This window comes from Pipistrellus hanaki (genome assembly GCF_964339955.1).
Source record: "Pipistrellus hanaki genome assembly, chromosome: 6".
NCBI lineage: Eukaryota > Metazoa > Chordata > Mammalia > Chiroptera > Vespertilionidae > Pipistrellus > Pipistrellus hanaki.
The window spans coordinates 85424374-85441541 of record NC_140508.1 but is presented as its reverse complement, the minus strand read 5'-3'; the positions used below and the strand labels follow the sequence as shown (position 1 = coordinate 85441541).

General features: G+C 44.8%; 2 protein-coding genes across 2 annotated transcripts in view; one reads left to right on the top strand and one right to left on the bottom strand.

Annotated features, from left to right (window-relative positions):
- The window catches only part of B4GALT6 (beta-1,4-galactosyltransferase 6), a 142889-nt gene that overhangs the window by 55377 nt on the left and 70344 nt on the right, over positions 1-17168 (bottom strand). The window lies entirely within an intron of this gene.
- The window catches only part of DSG2 (desmoglein 2), a 33489-nt gene that overhangs the window by 8017 nt on the left and 8304 nt on the right, over positions 1-17168 (top strand). Inside the window, exons 2-11 of the mRNA XM_084887535.1 lie at positions 2388-2423; positions 3389-3520; positions 5863-6024; positions 6165-6309; positions 7340-7506; positions 9469-9609; positions 9728-9913; positions 10324-10589; positions 13384-13526; positions 13821-14048. Of these exons, the coding sequence (XP_084743661.1) occupies positions 2388-2423; positions 3389-3520; positions 5863-6024; positions 6165-6309; positions 7340-7506; positions 9469-9609; positions 9728-9913; positions 10324-10589; positions 13384-13526; positions 13821-14048 (1606 nt within the window). The remainder of the gene's footprint in view (positions 1-2387; positions 2424-3388; positions 3521-5862; positions 6025-6164; positions 6310-7339; positions 7507-9468; positions 9610-9727; positions 9914-10323; positions 10590-13383; positions 13527-13820; positions 14049-17168) is intronic.

Below are 17168 nucleotides of genomic sequence, written 5' to 3'. Positions count from 1 at the left end.
AATAGGAAGTTTTGTAAACGACCTCCCCTTCCCGAATGGGTGGCGGGGGGGACTTCAGCCACTGCCTCCTGAGCGCCCCGCTGCGTTTCGCTCAGCACGGTGCCTTCGGAGCAGGAAGGAGCGGTGAAAGGTGCGACCTTGAGAACAAAGAGTGCCTTGCTGGCTTGTGTTTTGGCAGCGGGGCCTGGCCTTCCCTGGTGCCTCTGCCAAAACCAAATCATTTCTTGCCAGTTACCAGGAAAACCAGTTTTTACAAGATGCGTAGGATTCTAGGATAGAAACGGATTTTAAACGGTAGTAAACTGGGAACACTCTGGAAGGAGTTATCTGGTCCCTCTTCCGGTCTTTGGACAGAGACAGAAGGTTACTTTTCCTCTTCGGTCTTTTGGTTTGGTTGGTTGTTTTTTTTTAATTCTCACCCGAGGATATTTTTCCATTACTTCATTTTTAGGGAGATTGGAAAAGAGAGGGAAAGACAGAGAGAAATATCAATGTGAGGTAAACATATTGATTGGTTGCCTCCTGCACCAGCCCTCACCAGGGCCCAGGCCGGGGAGGAGCCTGCAACCAAGGTGCATGCCCTTGACCGGAATCAAACCCAGGATCCTTTGGTCCTCAGGCCGACACTATCCACTGAGCCAGACCACTTAGGGCTCCTCTTCAGTCTTAAAGGCATGCTGCCCTGGATATTTTTCCATCATCAAGTTTCTTGTGAGAAAAGAGTTAGAGATTTCACACTTGGGAGAAATCATAGCGGGCCTCCTATGCAGCCGCCCTTCCAGCATTTGAAACCCTGAGTGACCTGCAGGAGGTCCCAGACAGAACTGGGCATCTCCCGAGAGAAGTGAGATGGAGTGGAGTGGTGGTGTTAGCTGTTCTCAGACCTAAGAAGTGGGTCAGAGATGGGTCAGCTCCACACTGGACCAGTTCTGAAATTCCAAGATGCCACAGGTTCAGTTTGGCGTCTCTGCCATTGTATTAGCTTTCTCCTCGTGGACACAGCTGGCAGCAGCCATTCCAGAGTCTCATCCTCACTCACCCGTCCCCAGGGCGGTGGGGAGAGGCTGGGCAGGTGCTCCTCTTCTCAGTGCGGGCATTTTTCCAGACTCTCCTGACATCTCTCTGGCTAAATTCTCTCACTCATGGTTCCGGACTGAACGTGCTCCCCCCAAATGCCTATGCAGACGCCTAAACTCCCAAAGCGATGGCCTTGGAGGCGGGGCCTTTGGGAGGTCACTGGGCTTGGATGAAGTCACCAAGTGTAGGGTCATATGCATGACAGGGACACGATAAGAGACACTAAGGAAGAGGCTGTTACTAGTGTCTGAGTGAGCACACTTTTGAGAATAAAGGGGCTGCTAACAGAGGGAATACCTGCACAGGGTGTCATCCGGCCTCTGGAGGGAAACATAAATATGTGGTCACCTTGGAAACCAACACCAGTCCTGTGGAAGGAGCAGGTGTCAGAGAGCGTGGGTGTGTGACGGGTCCAACCGGCAGGGGCCCTACCAAGTGCTGTTGGCAGTATGGCGTCAGGTTCCAAGAGAGTAGCAGTTGGGCACACAGAGGTGGGGAAAGCGGGCAGCAGTATTAGCAGATCCAAAGAAGAAGGGCTGGCTGCATCACGGACACGTCTCTGGGTGGCTGGTCGGAATCTACCAGCACTGTCCAATGGAGTTGTTGGCAGTGATGGGTGTCTGCGATACCTCAAGCCACTTACCTCACGTGGCTGTTGAGCAAATGAATTATTAATCACAAATAACTTAAGTTCAAGTGTAAATAGCCACACCTGGCAACCGCGTTAGAAAGTGCTGGTTTGGATTCCGCCAGGAGAAAGGTGAAGCAAACATCAAAAGCAGGACAGGAGGTGCTGTCCAGAGGTGAGGGCAGACATGCTGTGTGTGGTTCTGTGGGATGTGACCGTGCTGGGTGAGGACCAGGGAAGAGTCGGTGGGCCCAGGAAGGTGAGGAGTGAGGCTGAGCATGGGCAGCCGTGGGTATGGCCCAGGGGGATGATGGGAGTTGGGGTGCTGGGGGGCACTGCACACTAAGGCCTTGAGGAAAGGTCAGTGGGTTCCCCAAGAACAAGGGATGGAAATCACAGGAGAGTTTGGGGCTGGTCTGCAGATATCCGTTGTGTTCTGAGTTTCCTGGAGAAGACCCTGTGGACCAAACAGAGTGTACATTCCTCTCTCTGGCCCGGACATGGCAGGGAGGCAAAGGGGAGAAAATAAATTTTGTTTCCTTTTGACAAAGGAGAATAGTGGTGGTGTTAAACCTGTTTTCTTCCTGTTAATGTCTGTAATGTCCTAGTTATTCATTTAAAAGATATTCAAACTGGGGTAATAAATTACATTAAACGATAAATAAATCATTTTATTTTTCAGATCTGCTTTGCCTTTGGAAATGCACTCCACTTAGAGGTAGGAACCATGTATAGTGCTCTGCATTTTTATAGAAAAGACCTCATACATGTGCAACCCTGTGGTCGTAAGGAAAGACCACGGAAGGTACTCATTCATTCACTTGTTAGCAGTGACTCTGAGGTGTGAGTGAAAATGTAGAGGGAAATTTTATACTTTTACATTGTAAACTTTAGTGTTATGTAATGTTTTGTTACATAATTTAATTTTTTAAGTTATAGAATTTTTCAACTAAAAGCAAAGAAAAAATTAATGACCTAGAGATAAGCAGTGTAAATATTTCTAAATAAAATATCTGTTATATAGAACTACAAAATTAGGAAGTGAGAAACCTAGTAGAATAATCATTTCTGATTTTAAGACACTAGGTCAGTTGTATTGAGATTTTCCTTGGATAAAACCTATATTATCTGTTAAAGAACAATTGAAAATTTATACAATTATTTTCCACGTAAAGGTCCTAAAAACAAAATATGGGCAATGTAAACTTTGACCCCATCATTAAAACAATGAATTCATTAATTGACACTTTCACTACTTTTAGTCAAATTAAGATCAATAGGTTACTAATATGTAGTCTTAAAACATTTAGTAATTTATTTTTAAAATATAAGCTACCACAGAAACACTGAACTTCATTTCCCATTAGTAAGAAAAATTCATGTTAATTTTAATGTGCTTATTTGTAAGGTCATTAAGTTATTCTTTAACCTTTTAAACTCTTCACTCTGGGAAATCTTTTCTTTCTGATAAAAATGAAACCCCAGATGCTATCCTGGTTGGAGACAATCTGTTGAACTCCTATAGAACTTGCTAGAGTACATACCGTACACATTTCCTCCATGAAAAGGAAGTGTGTTAATAAATATGAAATTTATACCTTGAAATGTGCACAGCTTTCTTTAAAGTTCTAGTGAATTCCGTGGTACCGCCCTGACGTCCTTGTTGGCAATGTGTTGTTGCAGACCTTTCCCCGCAGAAGCCAGCATGAGCCGCCGAAGCACACGCACCTGGTGCGGCAGAGGCGAGCCTGGATCACGGCCCCCGTGAGTCTGCGGGAAGGAGAGGATCTGTCCAAAAAGAATCCCATCGCCAAGGTACTTCCTAAAGAGGAACAGAAAGCACGTGCATATCACCAAAATGTGCCAGAAGACTGTGTGTCCACTTTCAAATTTAAGGAAGATTCTATAATGTACTTAATGAGGGTTTTTTTTTTTAATATTGCAGATGTATTTGAAAATTAGCAAAGCTTAATTTTTAGCAGGAACCTCTAGTTTTAAGATCTTCTTTCTTATCATATTCACCAATGTCACCCCAATAAATTTAACTTAAAAAAATAGGAACCCACACCCGAAGCCTATATGATGATGTCTCCCAATAAATTTAATTATTAAAAGACAACTTCCTCTTTCCCATTCTGGAAGATGCGCCATCATTGGTGAAGATACGAGGATGTGTGTAATTTGGGGCTTTGATTAGATTAAGAGTTCAGGGACCTAGCACAGGTTGAATCTCCGTGTAACACAGGGGTCCTCAAACTTTTTAAAGTGGGGGCCAGATCACGGTCCCTCAGAGAGCTGGAGGGCCGGACTATATGAACTACTAATTCCTACTGTAACACCTCGGCTGCGCTCACTGCCCAAAAAACCTGGCGGGCCGGATCAGACCTCTGCGGGCCGCATGTGGCCCGCGGGCCGTAGTTTGAAGACCCCTCGTGTAACAGGTTACAATAACCAAAGGAAGTATCACATGCTCGGGAGGAAAAGTTGTTTTTCCTGCTACCCCCCTGGGTTCTCGGACAAAAGAAAAATTAACAGGAGAAGAGTACACGTTTATTGACGTGTGTGTCATGCATGTGACACGTGGGAGTATCCAGAGATGAGTAACTCCAAGGTCTGGTTGGAATTCGGCGTCTTAGGAAAGGAACAGTAACTCTTAGAGAAGTGACGAGGCAGGAGAAGGGCCTGGAGTTGTGCGCAGCCCCGGGGGGCAGACAGACACATGGGGACGATGGCAGAAAGCCTCGCCAGTCAGGTGTGTTATGTGGAGTCCTTGTGCCATCTCAGCACTGAAAAGAGTTGTCAGTGAGGATTAACTTTTGTCCTTGGTAGAGAGGAGAGAGAGAAAGAGACCACCTTTATAAATTTATGTTTTGCGTTTAGACAAACGGGGAGGGCAGAGAGCTTTTTTGAAATTCCCTTCTTCTCAATTGCCTTCAGCTCAAAATAAACCTACACCAAGGTGGCATATTTGGGAGTGGCATATTCTGTTCCTGGACACATGAGGACTAATTTTCAAAAGGAAAAACGATACCGAATAGATAAGGTGACCATCTATCCAGCCTGAGACAGTCTCCATTAATGCCGCTGTCCTGGCCCAGTAGTTAATAACTCCCTTCTCACTCAGCGTCCTATTTCTTTATGGTTCTATGTCATGTGCGAGCCTGGGCCCCTGATGGTTTTCCCTTAAAGGTGCTCTAAGTTCTCCCCATGTCAGTGAATGGCACTATCATTCCGTCCAGCTTTTTAAAATGTAGCAGGTGTTATGATGATGTACCCCGAAATACATTCCGGATCTGCCCACTTCTCTCCACTGCCAAGTCAGTGTCATCTCTGACCCGTCTTCCCCAAAGAGTCTTGACCCTGTGTCCCTGCTCTCACTCTGGCCACCCCCATACCAACCCCGACCCCCACCACAGTTCATTCTCCCAAAAGCAGCCAGAGTGATGGTTGAAAAGATAAATCAAAGCATGCTCCCCCGCTTCGTGAGGCCTTTTCAACTGCTTCCCTTGGGATTTATTGGCCTTGACCTCCTCGCTGACCTCAGCTCTTATCAGCCGCATCCTCCACTCCGCTACATCCACTAACCATCTAACTCATTCCACATTCAGCCCCTCCCCTTCGCCCTTCCGCTCCCTCTGCTGGAAGCCCGGCCCCATGGGTATCTGCAGTGTGGGGTCCTCAGGGCTCCTGTCCCTGCCTCACCCTGTCCCTCTGTCCCATCCCTGTGTCGCTTGGTTCATGGCGCAGACACATCTAAGCTTGACTTCCAGCCTGAGACACGTCATGCATGACAAGCTCCCCTGTTTCACAGCAACAGGTCATCTGGAGAAAGCCTTCTAAAACCCAGATTTGTGATCCAGGCGCCACATCTCAGCATGTGTGTGAGCAACTGAGTTTAGAGTTTTGGTTTGGTTTGGTGTGGTTTGGTGTGGTGTGGTTTTCTGAGATATCTGAGTCATTCACACATTCTTTCGTTATGTTTCCCTAAAACGCATTGGTTCTTTGGGGTTCAATATGCATTAAGTATCCTTACTGATTTTAATTATATAAGTCGTTAAGAATAAAATTTACATCAAAAGGAAAAAATCTTATTAAACTTCCCCAACTTTCCAAACTCTCCATCTAGAGACAATATCCCCTTGGTGTTTTTATGCTAGATACACTCTGACATCGCAGAAGAAAGAAGAATAAAAATCATATACAAGTACACCGGGAAAGGCATCACCGAGCCTCCTTACGGCGTGTTCGCCTTCGATAAGGACACGGGGGAGCTGAACGTCACCAGCATTCTGGATCGAGAAGAAACCCCCTACTTCCTGGTGAGAACAGGCTCACATTTATGGTTTGGGGTTTTCTCTGGGGTAACTGGCACGATTCGTTTTATTATTTTTTGATGCCGTGGCAGGTCATTGGCTCAGCTTAAATCTAATCTCTTCCGTTCCGTGTGCCACCGTTTCAGCTCGTTGGCTATGCTCTGGATGAAAGAGGCAACAACCTGGAGAAGCCGCTGGAACTGCGCATTAAGGTTCTGGACGTCAACGACAACGAGCCCGTGTTCACCCAGGACGTGTTTGTCGGGGCCGTGGAAGAGCTGAGCGCAGCACGTAAGTGGCCGCTGTTTGATGAATGAATGCCCCACGGCACTGTGACCGCCGAGGGGCTGCACGCCGCTCCTGTGACTCCGGGGGGGCTGGGATTAGCCACGGGACAAAGAGTAGCAAGCAGGACTGGCTTTTTTGTCATCCATTCTAAAGACTTTACAGGACATGTTTTATGCCGCAGAACAGGTATGGTGGATGGCTGTGACATGGTGGATCTCTGTATCAGCTACTCTGCCTTGTAGCAGAAAAGCAGCCATAGAAAATATGTAAACAAATGGGCATGGCTGTGTTCCAATAAAACTTTATTTACAAAACTGGTGGCTGGCTGGTCTTGTCCGCTGGCAATATTTGCTGACCTCTGACTCCTGTTATTCCTACTGTCAGGTTCATTAGTATCATTCAATAGAGCGCTCTACATGAAGGCTTATAGGAGAGATTTCTTTTTTTTTTTAATATATTTTTTTATGATTTCAGAGAGATAGAAATACCAATGAGATAAATCATCCATCAGCTGCCTCCTGCACACCCCGTACTGGGGGGATCAGTCTGCAACCCGGGCATGTGCCCTGACCGGGAATCAAACCGTGACCTCATGGGTCATGGGTCCTAGGGCCATGCTCAACCACTGAACCACACCAGCCAGGCAAGACATTTCTCTTTGATCGTAGTCCGAAGAGCAGCTGTGCTTCTCCTGAATTATTTGTATTTTAATAAGCATCTGTTTGTACCGGTTCATTCTCCTTTTTTTATTAGAACTATTATAAATAAGTCTGTGGCCCTCCTGTAGCAAGTGTTGGGGACTTCGCCCTAAGAATTGTATGCACTAACGTTGGCCCTGCCCTTTCCTTTTCTTACTCCTACAATCCATTCACACTTGTTTCCTCGTCCAGTTCAGTTTTTTGATCTTGGTAAACTGAGGTTTTGATAAGCAGCTGAAATCCTCTTGGAAGAAGCTGAAATGATGCATACAATAACATACGTGCACGTGGTCATGGCTGAGTTTCATTCTGGATGCCTCTGTTTCTAACGCCAGATACCCTGGTGATGAAAGTCAATGCAACAGACGCAGATGAGCCCAACTCCATCAATTCTAAAATCTCCTACAAAATCGTATCCCAGGAGCCTGCTTACCCCGCCATGTTCTACATGAACAAAGACACGGGAGAGATTTATACGGTCACTAGTACCTTGGACAGAGAGGTACGTGAATATTTCCTGTTGCTCATCTTTTAAACTCTCCTTTAATCTGTCAGGTTCTCCTCTCTGTTTCTCTTTTCGGTTTCCTTACTTTGTTGTGTATTTCTAGTTCCTAGGCTAACTCTGGCATTACCCCCTCCTCCGGGTGCGCTGTCCCATACGGTAGCCTTTGGCACTTGTGATGTGACTGGTCCAAACTGAGTTGTGCTTCAAAGATAAGATGCACCCAATTGGGAATACTTAGTATGAAAAAGGAATGTAAAGTGCCATCTTAATAATTTTTTGCTGATTACATTTTGAAATAATATTTGGGATACAATAGATTAGATAAAATATATTTTAATATTAACATCAGGATTTTTTATTTTTATTTATTTATTTATTTTACTTTTTTGAATGTGGCTGCTAAAAGATTTAAAATTGTCAAGGACAGCCCAGGCTCTGTTTGCTAGAGAGCTTCCTCAGTCTGCAGTCTGTAACGAAACACCAGGTCTCCTCCCTGCTCAGTATAAAAAGGCAGAGTGGCAGCACATGACAGAACCTTTGGAAATCCCAAAGTGGGAGAAAATCGGAGTAGGTTTCCTAGAAAGGCTGTTCCCTCAAACATTTCACATTTTTATCTCTAACTGAAAGGAGAAATTTTAAAAGAAAAAAGAGATAGGGAAGATTTTACAAGGGCTGCACACATGAAGATTTCAACAGTGTGCACGAGTGAAATGGTGACGGCCCTGAGAACACTGAGTTGTCATAAACCACCACCGAGTGCAGCCAGGATATTTTGCATCTCTTAGAAGGTGATTTCACTCTGCCCAGAGGGACAGGGCTGCGCCCAATGTTCCTCCTGAGATCTTGGAAGAATTCGAGAATGTTATTGCTCTTAAACTGCTACTCTATACCTTCCAACAAAATTAGAATAGAAAAGTGTCATTGTGAAGTGGTGTGACTTTTTAAGAAGCTGCTGCCCCTGAAGTGTGGAAAGGTCAGCCCACGTGGCCAGGTGTGCCCACACCTTTTACGTAGATGAACCCATCAGATCCATGCATTCGCCATCCCCATGTTCACAGGACGCGGGGCTCAAAGGAAGTGAGGGTCTCCAAACAGCTGGGAAGTGACGGCCAGCACTGAGCCAGGCGCAGCCTCTGCCCTCCTGGCACTGATTCTGCCCGCACAGCCGCCCACGCACGGTGCTGGCTCCCCCCGTACCCACCGCCCGCCACACAGGGGAGACGCTGGGGGCCGAGGGGAAGAGCAGGGCTCATGTGAGGTGAACATGGGAGGTGTCACTCTCTAGGGCACCTTCTCTAACAATCAGATCCCTCGGGATGTCCGGACAGAGGTCAAGGTCGCCAAATTTGGCCTTCACTGGCCAGCTTTTCCTGGAGACCAGCTCTCTGGCTAACTGTGAGCTGACAGGAAGTGTGAGGGAGAAAGAACCGGTCCCTGTATCCCTGCCATCACTGCCGAGGTGGAGAGTGCACTGAGAACAGCACTCTGGGCACAAACTGTGTAAGGAGAGACCGTCTCCTGATAGCATCACCAGGGACACACTTAAGACACTGACTGCTATCACCCATGAACGTGCTTTAAAAGCTGACTAATATCAGCAGTGACATGCTTAAGAAATAGACTAATATCACCAATGACATCTTTAAGAAACTAACATCACCAATGACATATTAAAGAAATAGACTAATATCTCCAATGACATCTTTAAGAAATTGACTAACATCATCAATGACACATTAAAGAAATTGACTAATATCACCAACGACATCTTTAAGAAACTATCAGCAACTCCTCCAGGCTCCTATGGCAAACAAACATCTTCCCAGGAATACAGCAGATCCTGAAACTCACTGCTGAGTGCACTGCACTGCAGGGCATGTCCTTGATGGGGACGTGCCTAAAGGCAGGAAGGCAGGTGGAGGGTTGGTGCTCACCTGAGGTGTCTGCCTTGCCCTGCAGGAGCACAGCAGCTACACTCTGACGGTGGAGGCCCGAGACGGCAACAAAGGAGAAATAACAGATAAGCCCGTCCATCAAGCTCAAGTTCAGATCCGTATTTTGGATGTCAATGACAATATACCCGTGGTGGAGAGTCAAAGGGTAACTACTATTTTTATAACCAGTGTATCCACTTATTCATATGTTGGTTTTACCTAAAAATGTGTGGCGTGTGTGTTTATGTGGCGTTAACATGAAAATCCTGTGTCCCGACTTGCAGTTTGAAGGGATGGTTGAAGAAAACCGAGTCAATGTGGAGGTGATGCGCATAAAAGTGCTGGACAGAGATGAGAGGGGCTCGGATAACTGGCTGGCCAACTTCACATTTGTGTCAGGAAATGAGAAGGGTTATTTCCGCATAGAAACTGACAATCAGACGAACGAAGGCATCGTGGTCCTGGTTAAGGTAAGTACTGTGTATGCAGCCCTTTCCCTAGAGCACACCCGTGGAGCCAGTGTAGGGATGTTAGCTGATATCGAATGTCCATTATCTTCCTTAAGAAATCACTTCAGATTGTTCAGAATAAATGTTTTTAAATGACACGGACCTTTAAAAAAACTGCGGATGTTTCCTAGTCATCCTTCACAGTCACAAATTTCCACGTTGGCAGATTTTTAAATGCATGTTATCAAGGTGAATTCGAATACTCAGGGCTGCTGTGTTAAACTGTCCTATCCAACATTAAAATCGTACGTGGGTGCACGTGTGTGTGTGTGTGTGTGTGTGTGTTCTGTGTGTGTGTGTGTGTGTGTGTGTGTTCTGTGTGTGTTCTAGTTCTCTCTTTTGAACAGTTCCCTTTGATTTTGCCTGTCTAGGCATTAGATTATGAAGAAATGAAGCATCTTGACTTCAGCGTCGTTGTCACGAATAAAGCCTCTTTCCACAAGTCGGTGAAGAATAAGTACAAGCCGACATCCATCCCCATCACAGTGAAGGTGAAGGACGTGAAAGAAGGCATTCACTTCAGAAGCAGCACCATCTCCATCCGCACCAGCGAGAGCATGGAGAAGACGAGCCTGAGCCAAGTGATCGGGAAATTCCAGGCTTTTGACGAGGACACCGGAAAAGTGGCCCGCGCAAAGTAAGAGATGGCGGCGCACAGAGCGCCGTGGTGCACTCCTCCCAGCCCTGTCGGCCACAGATCAGTGAAGGGTGACAGTTCACTTCTTCCCCCAGCACTGTGACTCCCCAGCGGCCTGTACATTACCCTCCCAGAGCTGAGCCTGCAACCGAGAGGCCGGAGAAAGTCCCCTGGCCCGTTCCCTCCACCCGAGTGTGAGGCAGGCCTGGTCCCTGCCTCGGAGAGTTCTGGCTAGCGAGGCTGAAAAACAGCAAAGGAAGAGCAAATGTTATTGCAAATTCCACCAGATACCAGGCTGGTTAGAAGAAATCGTTGCCGCGTGGATTTCAGTGTGGAGGAACCAGTTTCATTTGCACATCCACCCTGGAGGCAGCTCCTCCTGGAAGCCATGCCTTTGGTGCAGGGATGGAGGAGCCTTTGACGGTCTGGGTCATGGTGGCTTTTATCAGATACTGGATTGAGAGCCCACCAGATGGCACCACTGTGCCCTCCGGAAGGGGCTGGGCTGTGCCCCCTTAAAGCAACCCCTTAGGTTTGCACAATAGGTTAAAATTTCAGAGTAAATGTGCATCTTAGATCGCAGGTCCATGCCATAGAAGACGAATCTGCAGAACGGTTCCCGATGGCGGAGCCCAGGCAGAGGTACTCGGGTGGAATTTAAAGAACCCCGCCTGCCACCCAGACCGCAGCCTGCCTGCTGTCAGCCGGGTTATTCGGTTGCTTAGTGTCCTTGCGCCTGAGAACTCTGGCCTTAGCGTCCCTGGGTACCAGCACTTTATAAAGCAGTGTGTCACGTGCGGTCAGCCACAGAAAGAATGCTGGATGCCCTGCAACAGTCTCTTTCCTTTGGGTGACTTCTTTTCTAAAAAAATATATTTTCATTGATTTCAGACAGGAAGGAAAAAGGAGAGACACAAATATCAATGATGAGAGAGAATCATTGTTTGGCTGCCTCCTGCACGCCCCACACTGGGGATTGAACCCACAACCTTGGCATGTGCCCTGATGGGGATTAATCCGTGACCTCTTGGCTCACAGGTAACTTCTAACGGAATTCATCATCCAAGAGTAGCAGATTGCCTTTTCCCAAAATAAAGTGAGCCAACAGCCTCTGCTGTGTTTTCTGCAGTGTGCTGGTGACCCTGTTTTGCCCGCCGTACTTACGGGAACCACCCTGCTTCTTGGGAGTTTTGTGTCTATATTTCCACAGCTCCAACCCTAACGAGGCTGTCCCTAACAGGATCCCCAGTCCTGAGGATGCATGCTGTGTGACCATTTCTCACTGCTGCCCACTGAGAGGCTCACATGTTCTAACCATTAGCCTGCAGTCATACTGGGCTATGTATTGAAACTTCTACTTAACTTTGGCTGCTTTTTTAAAATTAAGGGTGATAAATATATTAAAATATATATTCTGCCTGGAGAAAATAATGAGCCATGTTCCTTATTTCTCAAAAGGATTTTCTCTTATTCTTTAGCATGCACTTACAGAACTTCAGTGTGAGCAAAAGCTTAAAGATGGACTCAGACCTACTGTTTTACAGATAAGGGAGGGATGCACAACTCAATTAAACAATTTCCTAATGTTCCCCTGACTAATTGGTGGTTGCTATTAGAAATGCTGACAGGGACAGAAGAATTACTTCGTTCACTTTGTCATAATTCACTGTTTTACTGATTATCCATATGCATCCACTGCTTATCGATATTCGGCATAACATGTGAGCTGCCATCCTACTTTGAATGGTGTCTGTAATTTCTACTATAGAGAAGAGAGAAAATTCTGTAAATGAGAGATCACATACATGGGAAATGTGACCCTCCTTACGAAGACTCTGCCTGCATTATTATAACTCTGAATGTGGGAAACCATTGACAACAGTTAAGGCCAGGCTTTAAAATTCTAGACATGAAATTCAGAAGTACTTGTGAAAATCTAAATGTATCATCCCTGACTGGTAGGAATATTAAAAAGCGGAAATTTAGGTTAAAGTGTTTATAATTGGAATTTTTTAAACAGCAATGTAGACAAGTATTGCTATAAATTAGCAAACAGTCACTTAACAGAAAACAAACTATCAATCTGGTTAATTGAACCAAATACTTATTGGCTTATGTTTGGATTCGGTTATTGGTAAACTCAATGGTATTAAATTACAAACATTTCTGAAGACATAATATGAAAGTTCTCCTCGCCTCTCCCAAAGTTACCTCTTTGCACACTAATTCTCCTGCTTTGAGGGAAGAAGCCCAGAAATCACTTCATGTTTTCACTCTGAACCATTTCCCATGGGAAGAAGCCTTATTGCTCTTAGCAATCAACAATATTCCAAAATGGTGAAGTGCTCCATTGCAGGCAGCCACTGATGTTTAAAATCGGTCTTTTTAAACATTGATGATGATGATATGATGCCAACAAACAGCAGCATGTGAGAGGACCCTTCCCTGCCAGGTCTCGTTGGGTAATGACGCCTTTCTCCGAAGGTTTACCCCGACCTCGGGGAGAGCAACTGGGAGCTGGGAGACAGACCGTGACCCTCCGCCGAGCAGGCAGAGGCTGGCCGCCCCCGTGTCTGTCCTGAGTTACAGGAACAAGGAAGGTTCCAAAATAAGTGGTGTGTGCAGCAAAGAGAGGGGCTTTTAGGATAGTTTCAGGAAATTAAAAACATTTCAAATTAATGCCTGTAACATGAACATATACAATGAAGCAAAAGTTAAACTTGAAAGACTCTGTAAATATTAGAGTCACAGCTTCTCCAGAATTCAAAATTGATTATGAGTTTGTCTTAAACAGGTATACCAAATTGGAAGACATAGACAACTGGATCTCTGTGGATTCTGTCACATCGGAGATTAAACTTGTAAAATTTCCCGACTATGAATCCAGATATGTCAAAAATGGCACATACACTGTAAAGATTTTAGCTGTCTCGGAAGGTAAGTTATTAAATAGATATTTCTTTGCTTATATATGGTTTGATGTTATTTTCCAACATCACAGACCTTCCTTTTGATCTTACAGAAAAACCAGATCTCTCCAGTGGAGAAATTTTCACATTTCTACTTATTTCACAGATTAAGAGATATTATGTGATCTATGAAAAATATCTAGGATAGGAAGTGTCCTCATTCGTTAGGACCTTCTTATGGAAATGGCAAGAAAATTCAAACTATGCTTGTTAACAGCAATAGAATCAGAATTTACGTATTTTTTTCTTCCCTTTCTTTAAGATACTCCTAGAAAAACCATCACAGGCACTGTTGTGATCAACGTGGAAGACATCAACGACAACTGCCCCACCCTGGTGGACCCGGTGATGAACGTGTGTGACGACGTGCAGTATGTGAACGTGACCGCCAGGGACCTGGACGGGTACCCCAACAGTGACCCGTTCACTTTCACCATCGTCGACAAACCAGCTGGCATGGCAGAGGAGTGGAGGATCGTACACAAAGAGAGTAAGCCAAGCCACTGGCTGACAGATCAAAGTATTACACCAGACAAATGGGAAGCCTTTATGCTAGAGGCTGGGTCTCTTTTACCAATTATACTAGAGGCCTGGCGCACGAATTCCACTTAGCTCACCACGGGTGTCAGTATGTCCTAGTACATAAAACAGTTGCAGGGGTCTTCAAACTACGGCCCGCGGGCCACATGCGGCCCGCAGAGGAGTCTGATCCGGCCCGCCTGGTTTTTTGGGCAGTGAGCGCAGCCGAGGTGTTACAGTAGGAATTAGTAGTTCATATAGTCCTGCCCTCCAGCTCTCTGAGGGACCGTGATCTGGCCCCCACTTTAAAAAGTTTGAGGACCCCTGGTTTATAGCATTTGGCAACCCACACACATTTGTGAAGGCTGATCATCGGAAAGGAAAGGCAGGTCTAACGCCTGTTCTTTGCTCTCCCATGTATTTGGAGTGTCTGGACTAAGCAAGAAATTAGACCAAACCCTTTTCATACCAGCATGCCAGCCCACCTCTGGGTGTCTCTAAAAGTGGGTAGTTTCACCTTCCCTCCCCCGAAAGGGAAAAAAGAAACAGAGCCGTGAAGAAAGGATGGCGCTTCTAACTGGTGCTCAATACGATTGGCCACTAAAAACTGTTTCTAGCCCAGCCAGTGTTGCTCCGTAGTTGAGCATCAAACCAGGCACCAGTTCCATTCCCAGTCAAGGGCACATGCCCGGGTTGCCGGCTGGCTCAATCCCCAGCCGGGGGTGACAGGAGGCAGCCAATCAATGTTGATGTTTCTCTCTCACCGATGTTTCTCTCTCTCCTGTTCTCTCTCCCTAAAATCAATAGAAACTTGCTTTAAAAATAAAGTGTTTTTCTATGAAGCCAGCATCACCCTAATACCAAAACCAGATAAAGACAACTCAATGAAAGAGAATTACAGGCCAATATCCCTCATGAACATAGATGCCAAAATCCTCAACAAAATTCTAGCAAATCGACTCCAGAAGAACATCACAAAGATCATATACCACGACCAAGTAGGATTTATTCCAGTAATGCAAGGATGGTACAATATCCGCAAATCAATAAACGTGATACATCACATAAACAAATTGAAAGATAAAAATCATATAGTCATATCAATTGATGCAGAAAAAGCATTCGATAAAATCCAACACCCTTTTCTGATAAAAACTCTTAACAAGGTGGGAGTACAAGGATCATACCTCAACATAATAAAAGCTATATATGATAAACCCACAGCCAACATTATACTCAATGGGCAAAAACTAAAACCATTCCCTCTAAGAACAGGAACAAGACAGGGATGCCCACTCTCGCCACTCCTGGAAGTACTGGAAGTACTAGCCATTGCAATTAGACAAGAGGAGGAAATAAAAGGCATCCAAATTGGAAAAGAAGAAGTAAAGTTATCCTTATTTGCAGATGACATGATATTGTACATAAAAAACCCAAAAGACTCCATTAAAAAACTAATTGACTTAATAAATGAATTTGGCAATGTAGCAGGATACAAAATTAATGCCAAGAAATCCATGGCTTTTACACCAACAGAGAAACTGCAGAAACAGAGACTAAAAAAGCAATTCCATTTACCATCGCACCAAAAAAATTAAGATACCTAGGAATAAATTTAACTAAGGAAGTAAAGGACCTATATGCGGAAAACTACACAACACTGAAAAAAGAGATAGAGGAAGATGGAAGGAGATGGAAGAACATACCATGTTCATGGATTGGTAGAATCAACATCATCAAAATGTCCATACTTCCTAAAGCAATCTATAGGTTCAATGCACTCCCCATTAAAATACCAACAGCATACTTCACTGACCTAGAAAGAACTCTCCAAAAGTTTATTTGGAACAATAAAAGACCCCGAATAGCCACAGCAATCCTGAGAAAGAAGAGTAAAGTAGGAGGGATCTCAATACCAGACTTCAAACTATATTACAAAGCCACGGTTCTCAAAACAGCCTGGTACTGGCACAAGAACAGACATATAGATCAATGGAATAGAATCGAGAACCCAGATATCAACCCAAATCACTATGCTCAATTAATATTTGACAAAGGAGGCACGAATATACAATGGAGTCAAGACAGTCTCTTCAATAAATGGTGTTGGGAAAATTGGACAGACACATGCAAAAGAATGAAACTAGATCACCAACTTACACCATTCACAAAAATAAACTCAAAATGGATACAGGATTTAAACATCAGATGGGAAACCATAAAAATACTAGAAGCATCCACAGGCGGCAAAATCTCAGACGTATGCCAAAAGAACTTCTTCACTGATACTACCCCTAGGGCAATGGAAGCTAAAGAGAAAATAAACAAATGGGACTACATCAAAATAAAAAGCTTTTTTACAGCAAAAGAAACCATCAACAAAACAACAAGAAAGCCCACAGTGTGGGAGAACATATTTGCAAATGATACCACTGATAAAGGTTTAATCTCCAACATCTACAAACAGCTTATACAACTAAATAAAAGGAAGATAAATAATCCAATTAAAAAATGGGCAATGGACCTAAATAGAACATTTTCAAAAGAAGACAGAAGAAAGGCCAAAAGGCACATGAAAACATGCTCAAAGTCACTAATTGTCCGAGAGATGCAAATCAAAACAACAATGCGGTACCATCTCACACCTGTCAGAATGGCCAACATCAACAAATCAACAAACGACAAGTGTTGGCGAGGTTGCGGAGAAAAAGGAACCCTTGTGCACTGCTGGTGGGAATGCAGACTGGTGCAACCACTGTGGAGAACAGTGTGGAGTTTCCTCAAAAAACTGAAAATGGAACTCCCATTTGACCCAGTAATCCCACTTCTAGGAATATATCCCAAGAAACTAGAAATACCAATCAGAAAGGATATATGCACCCCTATGTTCATAGCAGCACAATCTACAATAGCCAGAATTTGGAAACAGCCTAAGTGTCCGTCAGCAGATGATTGGATCCAAAAACTATGGTACATCTACACCAGTGATTCCCAAAGTCGTCTATATCGACTCCCAAGGGTCTATGACAACCTGCAAGGGGTCTACGTCAGCGAAAAAAAAATTTGGGGGTCCATGAAATGAAAATGGGGA